This window comes from Asterias rubens, chromosome 5 (genome assembly GCF_902459465.1).
Source record: "Asterias rubens chromosome 5, eAstRub1.3, whole genome shotgun sequence".
NCBI classification, from domain to species: domain Eukaryota; kingdom Metazoa; phylum Echinodermata; class Asteroidea; order Forcipulatida; family Asteriidae; genus Asterias; species Asterias rubens.
The window spans coordinates 10,626,357-10,644,394 of NC_047066.1; the positions used below are offsets into that span (position 1 = coordinate 10,626,357).

Sequence of the window (18,038 nt, forward strand, 5' to 3'; positions counted from 1 at the left end):
GGAGGAAAATCAAAACCCAAAAAGAGGAAGTCATCTGAAAGGACAGAACTTAAACATATAAGAATAAGTCTGCAATGGGTTTTGAATTATAAAAATCATCTGGAAGATAACAATGAATGAAAAATGCATACATGTTTCAATATGAGGGTGACAGATAAAAACAAACAAAACTTAGTCTGCAATGGGTTTTGAATTACAAAAAATCATCTGGAAGATAACAATGAATGAAAAAAGGCATACATGTTTCAATATGAGGGTGACAGATAAGAACACACACAACTTAGAAGTCTGCAATGGGTTTTGAATTTTAACAAAATAACCTGGAAGAAAACAATGAATGAAAAAAGCATATTTCAATATGAGGGTGACAGATAAAAACATCCATTTAAATAGTATTGAGGGAAAAATATGTTTATAAATTTACAAACCAAAATAAGAAACATTTCATAAACAAGAAATATTAATGCCTTATCAACGTTCAACAATATTCAAACAAAAGTATACAATATGAACAACGATCAATTAAAACCACAATTTTAAGTCTTGTAATGTACATGTATAATATCAAATAATAAACCACAAGGGAAACCGATCAGGTAAATTTTTTAATGATTCCGGGAGCAGGATTTGAACCAACGAACTCCAAATTAACGTACCAGCACTCAAGGCCTTATACTTCACGAAAGGTAACGAGGGCGATTGCCCCTCTGGTCATTGCCTTTGAAATGCTCCAGTAATTTACAATTTCCACATAAGGTGCACCATTACCAAGGGAAAAATGCCTTGGTGCCGGTGCCCTTTCACAAACAAAGCATACAGGCCTGCTAACCCTGTGTTGGCGGGCTCTCCATTTTGTCAATATCTTAGTTCAGGGTGCCATGTATTATTGTTTCTACTATATTACCTTCCAGTATGCACTAATAATCCAATCAAACCAGAGTGTGATATCAGGCGATAACCCAATCACAGTTTTCATATTGCACTCTGAGTATTGTGAGTGTCAATGTATCACGCTTCGCATACGGTCAGTGCAAAAGTTACATTCTGAACTTTGCATGGCAACACCAAAAACAAAAACCCAACCTAACCTCATTGACTTGATTAGGCTGGTAGATAAATAGTTATTGAGTGACATGAAATCACATCGATGATGAGAAAATATTTAAGTACCTGTTGTCGTCATAGTTCAGCCTCTTCCTTGAGGGGCGCAGTGGGCGTAAAACTGAAGCGCGAGGGCTTAAACGACTCGCTCCTTGCAGACCAATTAGATTCCCTCGTCGACGGGGCTGTGAGGGACAACCTTTGAGTTCTCTCGGCATTGAGTTGTTGTGGCCTTGGAGATGACGTCCCGTTGACTAATGACTTTGGGAGAGAGGTTGGACTCTGGGTTTCCTTGGTGCAGTGGTAGTGGACGGACAAGTACCTGGGTATGAGGATGCGACGACGGAGCTTGGAGTACTGGAAGGCGTCAGCGTCAAATTTGTAGCGCTTAAGATGAATGATAATTACCCTGAAAGAACAAGATAAATTGCCCCACTATCAAGTCCAGAAAACTCATTTGGTTTGACAGGTCGGACAGAGGTGATGAATGATCAAATAATCAAACAAGGACAGGAGAATACATGTTGGGAAAATGTTTTCTGTAAGCTGATAGGTTTGCTCTGCGATTTATTGGAAAACAATCAGTCACCACTTATAATTTATAACGGTTGCAGAAATTAAGAATGACTCGAGACATAGTTCTTGCGATCTTCAGTGTCCGTTTGTAAGGTTGCGGTTTTTGGAAAGGCGAGAATGAAAGACATAACATGTCTGATTGAAAACCATTGGACCAATTTGCATTCGAAAGCTTTGTAAGTGACAATGATGAATTTAAACAGGTTTACGAAGACAAATTTATCAATTCATTAGAAAAAAAAGTGAAAATGAAAGACAGCACTACCTTTGATTGAGCACCATTGGACCAATTTGCCATCAAAAGCTTTGCAATTGATGATAAATTGGAAAAGGTTTTCTGAAGACAACTCTTATTCCAATTTATCATTACTATTGACAACATGAAATTCTCAGCAAGGAGGAAAATGAAGGTAAAAAAACAGGGTTTGCTGTTCTGTTACTTCGATCACCTAGGATTATACTAGGATAATTGCACAGTGGTAACAGTTGGTGAAAAAAAAACAATACACAGATGGACATCAGGGCATGAAAAAACATGCACAAACACCAATGAACAAAGGTATTTAATAAGGCAAGACATATATATATATAAATCCTCAATCTAGGTACAAAATAGGGCTACTATAACCCAATATAAAAACAATATTTTGTAAATGACAAAAATAAATAATTCTTCAATATTATCAATCTTTAAAGACACTGGCACTCATATTGGGTTTTGTCCATTAAATGCTGATTTATAGGCAAAATTATAAAGAAATATACATTATAAGTCACATGTAAAAGTTCAGCTGAATGCCTAGTTGCTAAGAAAACAGCAACAAACAGCTTCCAATCAGCATCACAAAAAACACATCCCAACAAAAACTTCTATTACCTTGGTAGCTTAGTGAACTTATGCGTGACTATAGCATGCTTGCAGTCACATTCTCCGCAGGCATACTCTATACCCTCCTCTCTGAAGAACTGCTCCAGCGCCGTCTGGATCGACCCGATTGGGTTAGAATGACTGAAACATGGACCAATAATAACAATCGTTAATAGGAGTCCCTAACCACCGGTTCTTTTCGGAACCAACACTAGTCACATAGAGATATTCACATGTTGTCACCGCAAACCTCTCTAAGTTAGGCCGTGTTCGAATTGGCGACTTCGGCTACAGCTACGGCCATTCTTCAACACTGACAGACGCACTGATCTAGTCGTAGCTGTAGCCAAAGTCGCCAATTTGGACATGGCCTTATACCTCAACCTGGATCGACCCGATAGGGTTAGAAATACTGAAATATGGAAAAGTTTAAAACAATTGATACAAATATTGAATTGTGACAATTAACATTTTAAAATTGAAAAAGTATGGCAATGAATTTACTTTTATAGAGAAGGAAACTTCTCCAAAAATCACATTATTTTTGTTTCCTTTTGGTGTTATTAAAAAATACCAAACAACAAGTCCGGTAACAATTATTCAGTTTACAAAAAGTGACATCAAGAGTTTATGATGTATATTAGAATAATTTAAAGATAAAACATTAGTCATTAACAATAAAAAATTATAGAAAAAGCGTTAGATAAGATATATAAATGAATTCGCTAACACAGAATTATTGAGGTGCAGTCGATTCTGAGTGAAGTCCAGTCTACCTTGTCATGTGGGGAAAAAAATTCTGACATTTGAGAACTTTGAGGCAGAGCCGAAAGTAATCCAAAAAGGAGAACATTCTCAATACATGTACAGATTACAATAGATATTGCCTTGGATCTCGTGCTTAAAAAGACATTCAAAATACACAATATATCGTTCAAAATTACGTAGTTGTGTGCTTTCAGATGCTTGATTTCAAGACCTCAAATTCTAAACTTGAGGTCTCGAAATCAAATTCGTGGAAAATTACTTCTTTCTCGAAAACTACGTCACTTCAGAGGGAGCCGTTCCTCACAATGTTTTATACTATCAACCTCTCCCCATTACTCTTTAGCAAGTGAGGTTATATGCTGATAATTATTTGGAGTAATTACCAATAGTGTCCACTGCCTTTAAGAGTTAGTTGGATTACTTTGTTGTAGTGCATTTCCTTTTGACAATATTCTATTGTCACGCAGAAGTTTTGAGGCAGTTAAGTATGGCACCACTGCTCATTTAACAGTAATATGGCAAGATGCATTTCGCAAATACCACTGCGCAAGCGCAGACTGTTGAATGAGGTGCATTGTGGGATAGATATGGATAAAATTTGATCACCAGCTAGACCACTATGCACCTAATTCCAAGCTTTACGCACGCACCCCAGTATTTGCGAAAAGGTGTTTTACTCTGATATTCGTACCGACACTCCGGCAACCAAATGTACTCTGAGATATTAACAACACTCTAGCAAGAAACAATGTAATACTCAGCAATATTAATGGCTCTTTAATATAAGCCTTTCATAAGCAACCTTTACAAAAAAACAATACAAGTGGGAGTGGAATTCATATACCTTATTAATAAAAAATGGACAAGGTTGGACTATATCTGCTCTTCAATAACCTTGCCGGCTAATCTGGATTATACAAAGTAGGTGGAACCTGATAGAGCTTGATTGATTGATTGATTGATTGATTGATTGATTGATTGATTGATTGATTGACTTTTTTTTTACTTTTCAAAGCAAACACTTTATTCATACACAAAATATACAGAATTTACAAAAACATAGAAACTAAAAAGTTACATTAAACAGACAATAAATAACTGTAAAAAAAAAATCAGTAGCTGGGATTGAAATAACACCCAAATTAACACTTAAGCAAATACATTTAATAGCATGGCAAGGTAAACAAGGAATAAAAACAGAATTACAGAGTCCATTCAATGGCATTATCGGTGATCTTGAACATGTTGCAGAGACCCCATTTCTTGAGGAAAATGGGAACATTGTTCTGGAGCTGGTAGTAGCGGTACTCTATTATGATTTTACTTTTAATACGGTATTTCCAGGTGTGAAGGCAGTCTTTGAAATTGGAGTGAACATATAACCAGTAAACACTAGCTTTGAAGCTAACAATTAAATAATTGGCTAAATCAACGTTTTCTCTCGGTCGGCCCCTGCTGTGGTGGATGAGGCACCAGTATGTTTCGAAAGTTAGTGTCATTGTGGGAAGTAGTTGTGGGATGCATCGATGCAGAAGGTTGAGTGCTGGTTGAATTGATGGGCAGTGGAAGAAGAGATGTAGCAGAGTTCCTTTTTCTGATGGTCCACACCAGCCGCACGTTTTTGGCAAACTGCAGTCGATGTAGTGGAGAACTTCCTGCGATGGTAGAATTTTATGCAGTAACCGGTACTGTACATCACCCTCTTTCTTGGAGATGAGTGATTTGTAAACATTTGTCCACGGTATTGTAGTGTTCATTTGCAGGATGTCCCTGTGCCAAGGGGTTCGGGGGTTGTCCGGCAGAGTATTGAGTTCGTTGTTGAAGACTGTGTACAGGTGTTTGGAGGGAAAGTTGGATTCACTTTTGATGTCGTTGATTTTGATGTCAGGTGTTGGAAAGTTCAAGTGGAGAAAAGACTCAGTTCCTTCGTCAGGAGTCGTTGTAGCACCCCTTTTGTCGAAGAGTTTGGGGAAGAGATCTCGTAAGGTTTGTCTTATGTGTGACAATTCTGTTGCAAGTGTTCTTGAAGAAAGCGGGCGTAGTCCCATCCGATGCTGTTTTTGAACGTCTTCAGCTGAGATCCACTTTCCGTTCTTGTCGAGTAGTTGACTGATTAGTGTGACACCACATGAAAGGAGCCGACCAGAGAGAAGTTTTTTGTTACCATGGCTACATAAAATCAAACTATTAATAGGCATATTCACAACATAATTAACAGAGGCAGGTGGTACGCTCGTGGTGGCTTTCGATGTGATCCAAGCTTTGAGAATTTCTGCTTGGAAAACGGGGAGACTGGTAAGATATTTCACTTCAAGATTGGTATAAAAGAGTTGAAAATCGTGACCTAGATTACGATACATGTGACAATAGTGGATAAGAAAATAAAAGGCAGGGTGTTTATTTTTACAAAACAAACGCTGAAGAACAGAAAATCTGTAAGTCATCACACGGGATTTAAGACAGACAAGACCAAGTCCTCCTTTCAATGGGGACTGGAAAAGCACTTTTCTATTGAGCATATGACGTTTTTGAGACCAAACAAAATTGATGAGAGTTTCCTGGAGTTCATCTAAAACTTGTTCTGGTAGAGGGAGAACAGCGAGAAAATGCAGCAATTTCGAGGCAGCTATCTGATTGGCTATAATGATTTTGCCTTTGAAAGACATGGTCCTTGCTAGACCACTCCACCTCGAAAGAGCGTTATTCAGTTTTTCTTTGCACAATTTCCAGTTTTTTTGTCTAGAAGTTTCTGTGTTTCCCAGATGAACTCCAAGAAATCTGACATCACTGTTGTTCCAGAGAAAATTGAGTGGTTGGTCTTGTCTGTCTATCCATGCTCCGACCCACAACCCTTTACATTTATTAAGATTAAGGCAAGCAGACGATGCCCGACTGTAAATAGTGTAAATATCATTCAATACTTGAAATCCTTTGTTGGATGAAACAAAAACTGTGACATCATCTGCATAAGCAGAAACAGTCAGGATCCTGTCGGAACCCGGAAGTGACATACCATAATTTTGCAAGTTACGTCTAATGGTATGAAGAAGGGGTTCGATAGCAATGGAATATAACAACCCTGAGAGGGGGCATCCTTGACGAATACCTCTCTCAAATGGGAGTGGGGCTGTTAGCGTGGACTGGACTTTGACTGTGCTTTGGACATCCGTGTAAAGAAGACGGATGAGGGAAACAAAATGCTCACCAAAACCCATTGTTTGCAGCGTCTTGAGTAAGTAGTCATGGTCAATGCTATCGAACGCCTTCTTTTGGTCCAAATTACACAAGGCGAGAGGCAGGTCAGAGTGGTTGGCGTACATGATGCTGTCTCTTATGACATTGATGTTGTCATAAATGGAGCGCTCTGGAACTGCATAACATTGATCGAGGTGAACGACGTCGCCGATGACATTTTTCAGCCTGTTGGCCAACGCTTTGGCGAGAATTTTATAGTCAGTGTTTAGGAGGGAGACTGGTCTCCAGTTGGAGATTTCCTGAAGGTCCCCCTGCTTGGGCAGGAGAGTAATGACAGCTCTCCTGCACGATGTGGGAAGGGATTGGTGCTGAATGCTTTTCTGCAGGACTTGAAAAAGATCGTTTTTTAACATAGGCCAAAAACAGAGGTAAAATTCACTGGTGAGGCCATCTAGACCAGGGGTTTTGTTTTTATTGAGTTGTTTGACGGCTTGATCCAATTCTTCAATTGAGATTGGTAGATCACATGTTTCAGAATCGGCGGGATCAAGGGTGGGTATGTTCTTGAGAAGGTAATTCTGCGCAGTTTGGGAAGTGGGAACATGAGAATAGAGGTCTTTGTAAAAGGAATGGACATGCTGGCGTATTTCACTCGGATCTTCTGTGACAATGCCATTGCTTGATCGCATTCCGTGGTGGGTTTTGGCAGAGGAGTTTTGTTTTTCCAGATTGAAAAAGAGCGTTGAGCATGAGTCACCCTCGCTTTCGAGTTGAAAGCGCGAGCGAACCATGGCTCCTTGAGCTTCCTGTTTGTATATGTTATTGAGAGCATTTCTCTGATCGAGAAGGAATTGTTTCATATCTGGGCTGAGATCGGGGGAGGATTGAAGGTCATCAATGTCATTCTGAAGTTTTTGAATCAGAGCACGTTTTTCATTGGCACATTTTTTACCATAGGTCTGAGTGATGTTTTTGATATGGGCTTTGCCCATGTCCCACCAAGTACAAATATCAGGGTAAGAGGGGAGTTTAGTTTGCCAATTAGTCCAGAACAGGGAGATGATGTGTTTGTAGTTTTCGTCTTGGAGGAGAGTGTTGTTAAAGTGCCAGTAGACGCTTCCCTTGGGACGATGTGAGCTAGATTTACAGGCAACACTGACTGCACTGTGATCTGACAGGCTGCAAGGGATTATGTTGCATTTAGAAACAGTGGGAGCCAAATGCGAAGGTAGGTATATGCGATCAAGCCTCGCTTTCGACATAGTCCCGGCAGCTATATTGTTAGTACGGAGCCAGGTGTATTTCCTTTGTTCTGGGTTGCGTTCTCGCCAAATATCGCAAAGAGTGTTTTTGTTGACCAGATTCGACAGGGTGGTGGCTTTTTTGTGCCTTTTCTCGTGAGTGATAGCAAGGCGGTCAAGAGAGGGATAGTGGGTACAGTTAAAGTCACCTCCTATAAGTATTTCACCTCGATCATGCTGTTCACAGTGGCGTTCCAGAGCTTCCAACATTTTTCCTGCCTCTACGTCTCCCTGTGAAACAAGTAAATTATACAGATGATATACATTAGAATCAAGTTCAATTTCAGTGTAAAGAGCGTAACTTTGATAAAGAACAGCATGACTAAGCACAGATATATTATTTTTGACAAGAGTAGCCACGCCTGATCCCCTCGTTTTGCCTTGAGTACTATTGATTTGACGTTGCCAATGTTTCCACACAGTTGATGAGGTAGGCATATCATTGACTTCTTGTAAGAAGACTATGTCAGGGTTAAAACAAGACTGTTTAATGAACTCATGGAATGAGGAATTACGAGTCGGATTGGAGCATCCTCCCGTGTTTATTGATACGAGAGAGAACGCCATACTGACTAACAGATAATAGTTCATCAGAGTCATTTTGGGATCAGGCGTGACACATCTTCTATGTCTAGACCTTTGACAAGTTTGCGGATTCTCATTTGCATATTTCTGTTTAGGAGGGGGGAACTACGCAGGGGTTTCAGTTGTTTTACAAGCCCAGGGATATCGCCAGTGAACTTTTTGGCGATTTCACCCGGTTTTCTGCGTGCTTTTACGCATTTCAGAAATGCTGTCATTTGTTTTTGCAAGAGGGGGCCTGTGGGGATGGACAAGTCTCCTTCTTCGCACTCTAACTCACTGGGTTGCGAGTTGGTTTCGGATAGGATGGATGCCGTGTCGTCTGTTTCGATGTCACTCATATCCACGCTCTCCTGTGTTGCATCTGGGGGTAGTTGAGATTGATGGGAGACGTCGCTAGCGTTGCCATCATCACCATCAAGAGCTTGAGTGAGGGATGGTGTGTCTGTGAGGTCATCATTTGGTGGTTTTAGTGTCTTTTTCGGAGGAGAGTCGGACTTCAGTTTGGTAAAAAGTCCTTGACTGGGTGGAGACGGGGTCTTCTTTTTCCGTTTTCTCAGGACTTCCGAGAACGTCTCCCTTGATGGTCCAGGAGGAGATTCCCAGATGGAGACAAAAGCAGATTGATCTGTAGCTTTTGGGATCGGCGGAGTCACCGATGCTGGAGTAGTGGGTGGGTCTGGATTGGGTGAGGGGGTTGGTGGTTGGGAGGGGCTTGGGGGATTTGTGTGGTTAGAGTTGAGGGGGCGGGGTATGGGTGGGATTGGAGAGGGCTTGGGGTTGGGTTTGGTTGAGGGTTGGGTGGGGGATGAGGGTTGGGTGGGGGATGGGGGTGAGGAGGGGGGTCGTACCCCTGCTTCGTCTTGAGCTTTTGGTTCTTCGTTGTCATTAGTAGCTTGGTTTTGACGGTTTCTAGCTGATTTCGGTGGGTGTTTTGGCATGTTTGGGTCAGATTTGTTTCGGTGCATGAAGATGGGTTTGGGGTTGATGGGGTTTTCGTCCTGTGATCCGTCATCTTCGGTGTCGTCTGATGCTGCGGTTTTCTGTTTCTTGCAGTTTCTCCGTGTGTGTCCATGTTCCCCACAGGCAAAACATTTAACAAAATCTGTGGAAAGGAAAACCCTGTAGTTTCCCCTCCGTAAGCGATGTTAATATGACCAGGGATATTTATATTTGGCTCTATAAAAACATGCACTTGGCGGCGGAATGATAGAACATGAGCCAAGTTTTCCTTCATTCCAATGGGTATGGATCTGATGGGTGAAACAATGTTACAGAAATCGCTAATGTTTTCTTCTAGAATATGGTCTGGAATTTCAGGATACACATTGGAAAAAACTAATCGTGTCGTTTGACGTACAAGCGGTGAAATATAAATCAAAGAATTGTTGACAACCATACCTTGTGTAACAGCTTCTTCGGCGTGTTTTCTATCGTTAAAATACATGGCTACACGATTTCCTGCTATTCGGGATGCATAGAGGATCGTCTCGGGTGGTAGGGTTTTAGCCATTTCATTGACATAAGTTGAAATCGGAACATTCTCTCTCACATCAAAGACTATGCCATTGTTGCGGCTCATTTTAGAATGTTGACTATTGGTATACATGGAATGTCCATTGTTGGTCCGGGGCTGGTATGCCCTCGCTCTCCCACCCCGGTTCATGGTGCCGTTGGGGTAGTGAGGGCGAGATCACCCGATGCCACAACCAAAAATGCAAGAAAACTACACCAAAATATATAAGAAAAATCCCCAGGATAGTCCTGAGGGTTCTACAACATAATTACAATATATGGTAATAATTACGATACATACAGTAGGTCCGAAGACGCTCAAAAACCAAAATTTTGCCAGCCACGATGTACGAGCGTACCACCAGTAGAATGATTGATTGATTGATTGATTGATTGAATGATTGGTTGATTGATTGATTGATTGATTGATTGTACAATAACCCAGGGCAGATTTTCTCTGAAGCAGCACCATTAACATAATGCAGATTTGATAACTTACGTGTTGCATAAATCATGAGAATCGAGCTGCCGTTGTGGAGATAGCTTGCTTCACTTTACGTAGATACACCCCAATGCTCTCCGCTGAGTGATTGCTCTGCTTGGCGCATAGCAATTGAGCCAAGGCCCTGTAACAGTAATCGATATATCAATACTTATGAGCAAGATCACAACACCTAAAACAAAAGAATTTTGACAGGGAGATTCATAACAGTCACAAAACTTTTCACAAAACTGTCCGTGTTAACTGCTTTGCAGAGCAAACAGGGGTTGCCCTCAACTTTTTTTTCAACTGGCCAGCAGGACCAGTTGGCTTGATTTTTCACTGGTCCGCCAGGTTTTTGACTGGTCCATCAATTTTTTATGCTATTTTTTTTTTAACTAATAGTATACTGTTGTATACCAACTGCTCGATTTCCGATCGTCGCTATTTCAAAATTCAACATGAATTGCAACGTAAACTTAACTGCACTGGAAGCCATACTTTATTTATGTGTACCAAGTTATTGTGTTCGTAAGAGGGCTCATTAATGTTAGAGTATTTTATCCTTAAAAATGTAATAACAATGTTATTAAAATTAATTTAAAAACAGGTCAAATTATTTGTCAGAGCAAAATTTAAAATGTCTTTATTTAAGTAGTTTTTTTTAGTCCACAGTTTATTGTAAGCACTCTACATAAAAGTATTCCTAAGTAAGAAGAACTTTTTTATGAAGAAAAAAAAATAGTGTTTTTACTATAAAGAAAACACCCAAAAACACTTTAAAACCGACTGTTAAAATATCATTAACTTTTTATGTACTGCCTTCAAATCTACTGTGGTTGAGGGTTACGTGCGATCGCTCGAGTTATTTTATCATGTATAAACATTGCCTATTATTGTAGTATAAGTATTCATAAACATAATACATCGTACCGAAGTTCCCAAAATCTTCCCACTTTCGTCCAGAAAAACCCCCAACAAAAAGTAAACATCAAAAAAGTTGCAACATCCATGATGAAGCATACTAGTTAGACAGTATTTTTTTTCAATTATGGGTATGGAATGGTCGGTGCCGGCGTCTGTTTTGTGAACAAAATGTTCATTTAAAAAACATTTTTAAAAGCAGCAAAAACAGCTGCGCCTTTGTTTAACACATGATTGCATTCTAGAACCCAGGTCTTTCTTGAAATCAACCCGCAAAAAACCCCAAACAACCGCACATTATATGTGACCAAAAAAAACCAATGGATTGGAACAATAAACAAGATCGCCCAACAAAATTACCCAAAATCAGGACGGAAGAACTTTACTAAACACAATTAAATACTCCTTTTTGCTCATCCAGAGTATCCTAACTTGGTAATTTTTGTTGAAAGAAGCCTCACCGTCTCGCTCGTTTTTCGTAAACACGCTAGACTCTTTTTATTCCCACACGCAAATCTGCTCCATTGACGACCATGCTGCTGACAGAATATGTTTTGCTTTGTGGTCTTCTGTCAAGGCGATTGAAGCTAGTTTTGTAAGCTATCGCGTACTTTCACCAATAGAGGGCGTCTATTCCCACGCTATCGAATATTCTGAAACGCCCTTTAGCGTTTAGTATTTCTTACGCTTTCTGCCACACGTGAACTAATGCGAAGACTACAAGCCTTTGCGTTGCATGATGGGATTTTGCGCTGTGTATATGCGTGTGATCGTCGGAAGTCTGCCAGCGTTCAGCGGCACTTCGAGTAATTTTTATTACGTTTTACCCAAACCTTGACTCCTTGAGTGAATGTTTTTACGTTTTATTCGAGCCTGAAAATAGTAAAAAAAATAGTCATAGTTCTGTAGTACCGCTGCCGACATTTTTGACTGGTCAGCCGGACCAGTTGGCAAGGTTTTTCAGCTGGTCCGCCGCGATTTCTACTGGCATTTGGCCAACGGACCTGCGTTAAGGTCGAACGCTGGCAAATGCATGCAGCATTATTATTTGATTTGTTGTCTTGTAATTATGTCCCATATTAAGCAGAACAATACCATCTAGTGGGAGGGGGAGGGGGACACGGCGGAAATGTGCTAACTAATAAACATCAGGGTGTCCAAATGGAACCAATAAGACCTGGGCAACATTTCATAAAGCCTGTTACTGTTAGCACAAAAATATGCTTAGCACAGACCAATCTTGCTCAGCAGAAATTGGGTACCAGCCAAAATTCAATCAAGTTTAGGATTGTTGCAACTGACGCCCCACTCAATTTTTGCTCATCAAATAAACTTGCTAAGCAGTATTTTCTGCTTAACAGCTTTATGAAATTGCGACCACTTTTAACATTGATTTAGAAGTATCATGGCTGAGCAGTATAGTGCACCGAACTCAAGCTCTGGTGTTCATTGTGAGAGAGTGGGTTAGAGCCTCGGATGTGACGATAAGCCATATTGAACCCTTGCAAGCGCGTCACATGCAGCAACTGATGCCACGCTCACCATGTTGGTGGTCAATAGGTTTACGTGTAAATGCCGCGTCGCCTAAAATGCGCACTTCACTGAATAACACACGTTTACATTGACCACCAAAATGGTGCATCCAAGATTATTCTGATGATGACGTTAGGTGAATTGGGTTAAAACTCATGTACACTACATAACAAGAGTGGACCTGATAACAAAAGTCCACATAATGTAGGGGATTGAAACACTGTGTGAACTTGCACACATTCACACAGTGTTATTTGAAAGTGTTGAAGAATATGATGCCCCAACCCACCCACCCCAGTTATGCCAGTGTTTACGCCACATCTTCTCTGACAAGTCTCAATCGTGAGGGGCCCAAAATGTCTTACCAGTAGAGACTTGATTTCTGCATGAGTGGAATGATGTCTTGATTCTGCATGTCTGCAGTGAAGCATTCCAGACAGAATAGCGACTGGAGAATGGCGTTCATGTAACACGTATTACCAAGATTTGAGAATCTGGCGGAAAAAGTGCACAAATCAGACAAATCGTCACCAACATTACAAACGGACACACAAATACAAGTAAAAAGTAGCAATCCGGGAAAACAGCAATGAACATTTTTAAAATCAAGCTCTGTAAAAAAGTTATGGGTATTTTCAACTAGCTTTCTAACAATGGTTTCTTGATGCTTTGAACTTTATACATGCGTCGAAGATTGCAAAATGGCATTTTCCGTTTTCACAAACTGACACCAGATAATACAACAAATAAGCAAAAATAAAAAGCACATTGCACATTGAGACATTTGAGATAAAAACTAATTAATGTTATTATTGTTATAGATGGTAATGTTACATTGGTGCTAAAGAATATTAATGCAGTACCCGTATTGGCAGTTCGAATCCTATGTTAACATCTATTATATCGTTGTGGTACCCGCTGCCAATAGGATTCAAACTGCCTCTAGCTACTGGCAGTCACGGTAGTCTTATTGGTAAGACACTGCTCTAGAATTGCAAGGGTTGTGGGTTCGAATCCCACCCGAGTAACATGCTGGTGATATTTTTCCACAGCAATCGGGAAAGTACTGAGTATACAGTGCTAACACACATCGGTGAAAGGGTAAAAAAGTAATAATAATACTTTTTTTTTAAGTGTGTGAATGACCTACCCTTGTAGACTGATCTGAGACGTCTTGACTGCTGCGGGGATGCTCTTCTGCCTCCAGCCGGGTAGCTTGTGATCGGGTACAACCTCTTTGAGTTAGAGACGCTCAGGAATCCAGGGGTACGCTTTACCGTGACGTTAGAGTTGGTTTGCCTGAGGGGACAAACAACATTAAGAATATGGGACTTGAGGCATTGCACGGTGGGGTATCAATAACCTAGGTATCAATGTTAGCGATAACAACATGCGTATCTACTTACTAGGTAGATTTCCTACCTTCTGCCTAGGTAGTATTTAAGAAGCAGGACAGTTCTTTTCAGAACTGAGAAGTCTCCCCAATAGACCCTTTCCATGAAATATGTAAATTGCACATAGCGCGTGCGCACTAACGTTTTGGTTGGCAAAATGAGGGAGCATCGCGCTGTTTTTTTAAACGGCTAATGGGTGCGTGACGCAGACGCGATTGCGCGTCTGCAACCAACAGGGTCTGTACGCATGCATGAATGTAATTAGCATATTTCATGGGTAGGGTCCATTCAGAGAATCTAATCTGAGGTAGTAGAGAAGTCTCCCGAATTAAAAAAAAGTTGTTGTGCTCTAAAGAAATCAACATCAGGTTGTGAGGACAAATAGAACTAATGCCATATAAAAAATAACATGTTTTTTTAAGGCCCCACTTTAAAAAACCCAATAAACTCACCTTGATTGTAGCAATGCATCCGTGGCAGAGTAACCAGCAATCTGGCGCCCTCTACTGTAGAAAGCTGATGCATTGGAAACCGGCTTGGGGGCAGCTGCAAGTCAGGGTTTAAAAAAAGAATTCACTAGTATTCTCATACTTTGTATTGTTACTAAAAATGACACTTCATCTAAGCCCTAAGCGGATATAGGCACGGGAAAATTCTGCATTTTAGATGCTCTGTGGTGCAATCTTTGGTAAATTTTGAGGGGGGACATTTGATATAGTGTCCCCCACCCTTCTAAAAAGTTGTGTCATCCTTAGCCCCCAGGATTAATGCCCATGGCGAGACACAGGGTTGGTCTTACACAGTGCAATACTTAGGCTTCATGATTCAGGTGGTCAAAAAGATGGGGGGACATTTGATATTGTGCCCCCTCCCTCCCCTTGTCACCCCCCACCCCCACCTATTTGATGCCCACCACCATTAGTAGGAGTTGAAACTTTGTATGGTGGAATTATAACTATAAGAACATTTTGCGATAACACTATGTGAATCTCTTTATGAGTAGTGTTGGTTCGGAAAAGAACTATTGGTTAAAGACTCATGTTTCTATTAATATACGCTGATCATCTACAGGAGAAAAATCATAAGAAAGACTGTACTTACTGTTTGTCTAGACGCTACTGCTCGTCGAATGTACTTCAGTAGGGTTCTCTACGCAACCTAAAATAAACGACAAATATCGGACAAATTTACATCAGCTGTGTAGTTGCACGTTTTGTGTGCATTTGATCACTAGGCATAGTTAATTTTTTACAGTATTACATTTGAGAACCGCCAGTTCCTTAAAAGCTCAGATATGCCTAGTTCATTTTGATGAGTCATAATAAATAATTTGCAGAAAATAATTAACTATTTGTCTTTTTAACGACAAATAAAGCATCAAAGTCTTTTGGGAAAAGAAATTACACACAAATTTCACAAGTACCTACATGTGAGGTGAAACTAAACATGGATTGGAAATCACTAACAAGGCAATTATTTTTTTAGAAACCTCTTTCATCAGTGAAAAGGGTACAAAACAATTTAGGCATTGCATGGTGAGGTATCAATATATTATTTGGTTTGCGGTAACACCATGTGTCTTTCTACTTGCCAGGTAGAGTTTGTTCTTAGAGAACTGTCTTTCTTTATTCTACTACCACAAAGAGTAGATTATCAGATTTTTGAGAGACTTGTTCTGAAAAGAACTGTCCTGCTTTGTAACTATACCCGGGCGGAAGGTATAGAAAATTGGCTGGGACAACTACTTTAGCTTTATAGGATCATAATTAACTGCACTACCGCGGAGTCAATCTCTTGACGATGACTATAGCAAGCTAGTCAAAACGTTGAGACCAATTCAAGAACTGGATAGTGATTTGGTTCCCTATTGGGCAATCCCTATAGGCTTCTGCTTGCTTTTTGTTGATATGTCTCTAATTATTTTACTAATAATGTAAAAATTACACATTTCTACTTATTGTTGCTGTGTGTTTTGAAGTTTTTAAAGCCTAAGTGAATAAATAAATAAACAAATAAATAAATTACTTGATGGATTGGAATTGGACCAAAATTAAGTACAGTTTCAAGAAAAAGGACAAAGCTTTATGGAAAGATTTCTCCAAACTGTAATAACCTGGTTGTCTCTTCGTCTTTTATCCATATGCTTCAAGTCCTCTGCATTCTTCTCACTCAGCCTCTTCCTTGATTCAACCTCTTCCCTGCAGACAGTCAATCAAAACAAATAAAGCTCGGTAAATAACACCAAACTCACAAATCTCAACTCATGTTAATCCGGCATGGGTAGGCATATCGTCTTCTTGATACTCCAAGAGTTTATGAAGACGCACCAAAAATTCAATCCATACTCAGTGATACCGCCTCTTGAAATACATAATTCTAAAAACTCCCGCTTTCTGGAGCTCCAGCCCTGGCCCCACGCGTCGACCTGGTATTCTTTAAAAACGTGAGAGCCCATAATTTAATAACAACAAGTATACTAGTAGTAGTACAATAATTTCGCTGCATTGGCCTGCAACCCCCCCCCCCCCCCTCCCCCTGGGTTAAACAACAGAGGAACTGCAGTTGAAATGACCAGATAGAGAAAGGACCAATAATACTATAATTAATACCAGTATCAGCCGCCAGACTTGAGATTTGCTGAATTGGGCCCGCCAGACACCCCCCCCCCCCCTCCTGGGTTAAACATCTGGGAACCACCTAAAACCAAGTTGAAATGACCACTGATGACACTATTCCCAATACGCTTGCCCTATACACAGAATTCACTGCTTCCGTAAGCGCTGATTCTTTGCTCACGGTAAGCAGTGCCATGAAATTGGGCCCAGCTGGAGCTGTTTATAACCGGCTTTCTGTGCTAGCCTATCAAGCGTAGAATGCCTAGAAACGTGCAGTAGGCACGCACAAAAGCCAAAATTCGCCGCTAACCCATGAAATACGCTTGCCGTATACACAGAATTCCCTGCTTCCGCAAGCGCTGATTCTTTGCTCACGGTAAGCAGTGCCATGAAATTGGGCCCTGCTGGAGCTGTTTATAACCGGCTTTCTGAGCTAGCCTTTTAAGCGTAGAATGCCTAGAAACGTGGAGTAGGCACGCGCAAAAGCCAAAATTCGCCGCTAACCCATGAAATACGCTTGTCGTATACACAGAATTCCCTGCTTCCGTAAGCGCTGATTTTTTGCTTACGGTAAGCAGAGCCATGAAATTGGGCCCAGCTGGAGCTGTTTATAACCGGCCGGCTTCCGCGTGTCAGGCCTACGTACGCCAATATACTCATGCCGAACGCGCAATTCATAGCTTTTAGTAACAGGGCGTAATCTATTTCTAAGCGTGCGCGAAAATCTATTTCTAAGCGCGCTTTTTAACAAAAGGGCATTTATGAATGGGAATAAAAGAGTAGTGACTTGTTCTTAAACGTATGTTGCCGTGCGATATAGGCCCTCGCCTTCTGCTCGGGCCTTTATCACCTGGCAACGACCCTGCTGGTTTTAAACGGCCAATAAAGAACTCGTCGCTTCCCTTTTGTTCCCCTATCAAATGTCCATCAATTGAACAGATAAACAGTTCTTGAACTTGGTTCATGAACTGCTCTAATGAACATGTTGTGAACTGTTTAAGGCATGTTCATGGACTGATATGAACATTCTTGAAAGTTCATCGAGTCAAATTCCATCTTACCTGATGGGGTAGATTGGTTAGATGCATAGAGCTATATATACATACGTATATACAGCTGATGACAATTAGTTAACAACAGGGTGGACCACGTGAAGGTTGTCATCTCCCACCCCACAAAAGGGAT

The 18,038-nt window shown here is 40.6% G+C and overlaps 1 protein-coding gene across 1 annotated transcript; it reads right to left on the minus strand.

Moving 5' to 3' along the window:
• Positions 1-646: 646 nt before the first annotated feature.
• On the minus strand, positions 647-15,368 carry LOC117290536 (ubiquitin carboxyl-terminal hydrolase 37-like). The gene is made up of 6 exons (XM_033771969.1): positions 15,340-15,368; positions 14,691-14,784; positions 13,995-14,143; positions 13,210-13,338; positions 2,555-2,686; positions 647-1,510 (listed from the first exon to the last, which is right to left on the minus strand). Exons 4-6 carry the CDS (start codon positions 13,308-13,310, stop codon positions 1,180-1,182), a joined length of 564 nt encoding a protein of 187 aa, XP_033627860.1. The 5' UTR covers positions 13,311-13,338; positions 13,995-14,143; positions 14,691-14,784; positions 15,340-15,368; the 3' UTR covers positions 647-1,179.
• Positions 15,369-18,038: the final 2,670 nt, after the last annotated feature.

Bases quoted from the DNA above. Each gene is read 5' to 3' on its own strand.
- LOC117290536 (XM_033771969.1), bottom strand. From the start codon at position 13,310: ATGAACGCCATTCTCCAGTCGCTATTCTGTCTGGAATGCTTCACTGCA. The intron at 2,687-13,209 runs GTAAGACATTTT...TCCATGTTTCAG, and splicing joins CAGAAATCAAGTCTCTACTG to TCATTCTAACCCAATCGGGT. The intron at 1,511-2,554 runs GTAATAGAAGTT...TTGTTCTTTCAG, and splicing joins AAGTTCACTAAGCTACCAAG to GGTAATTATCATTCATCTTA.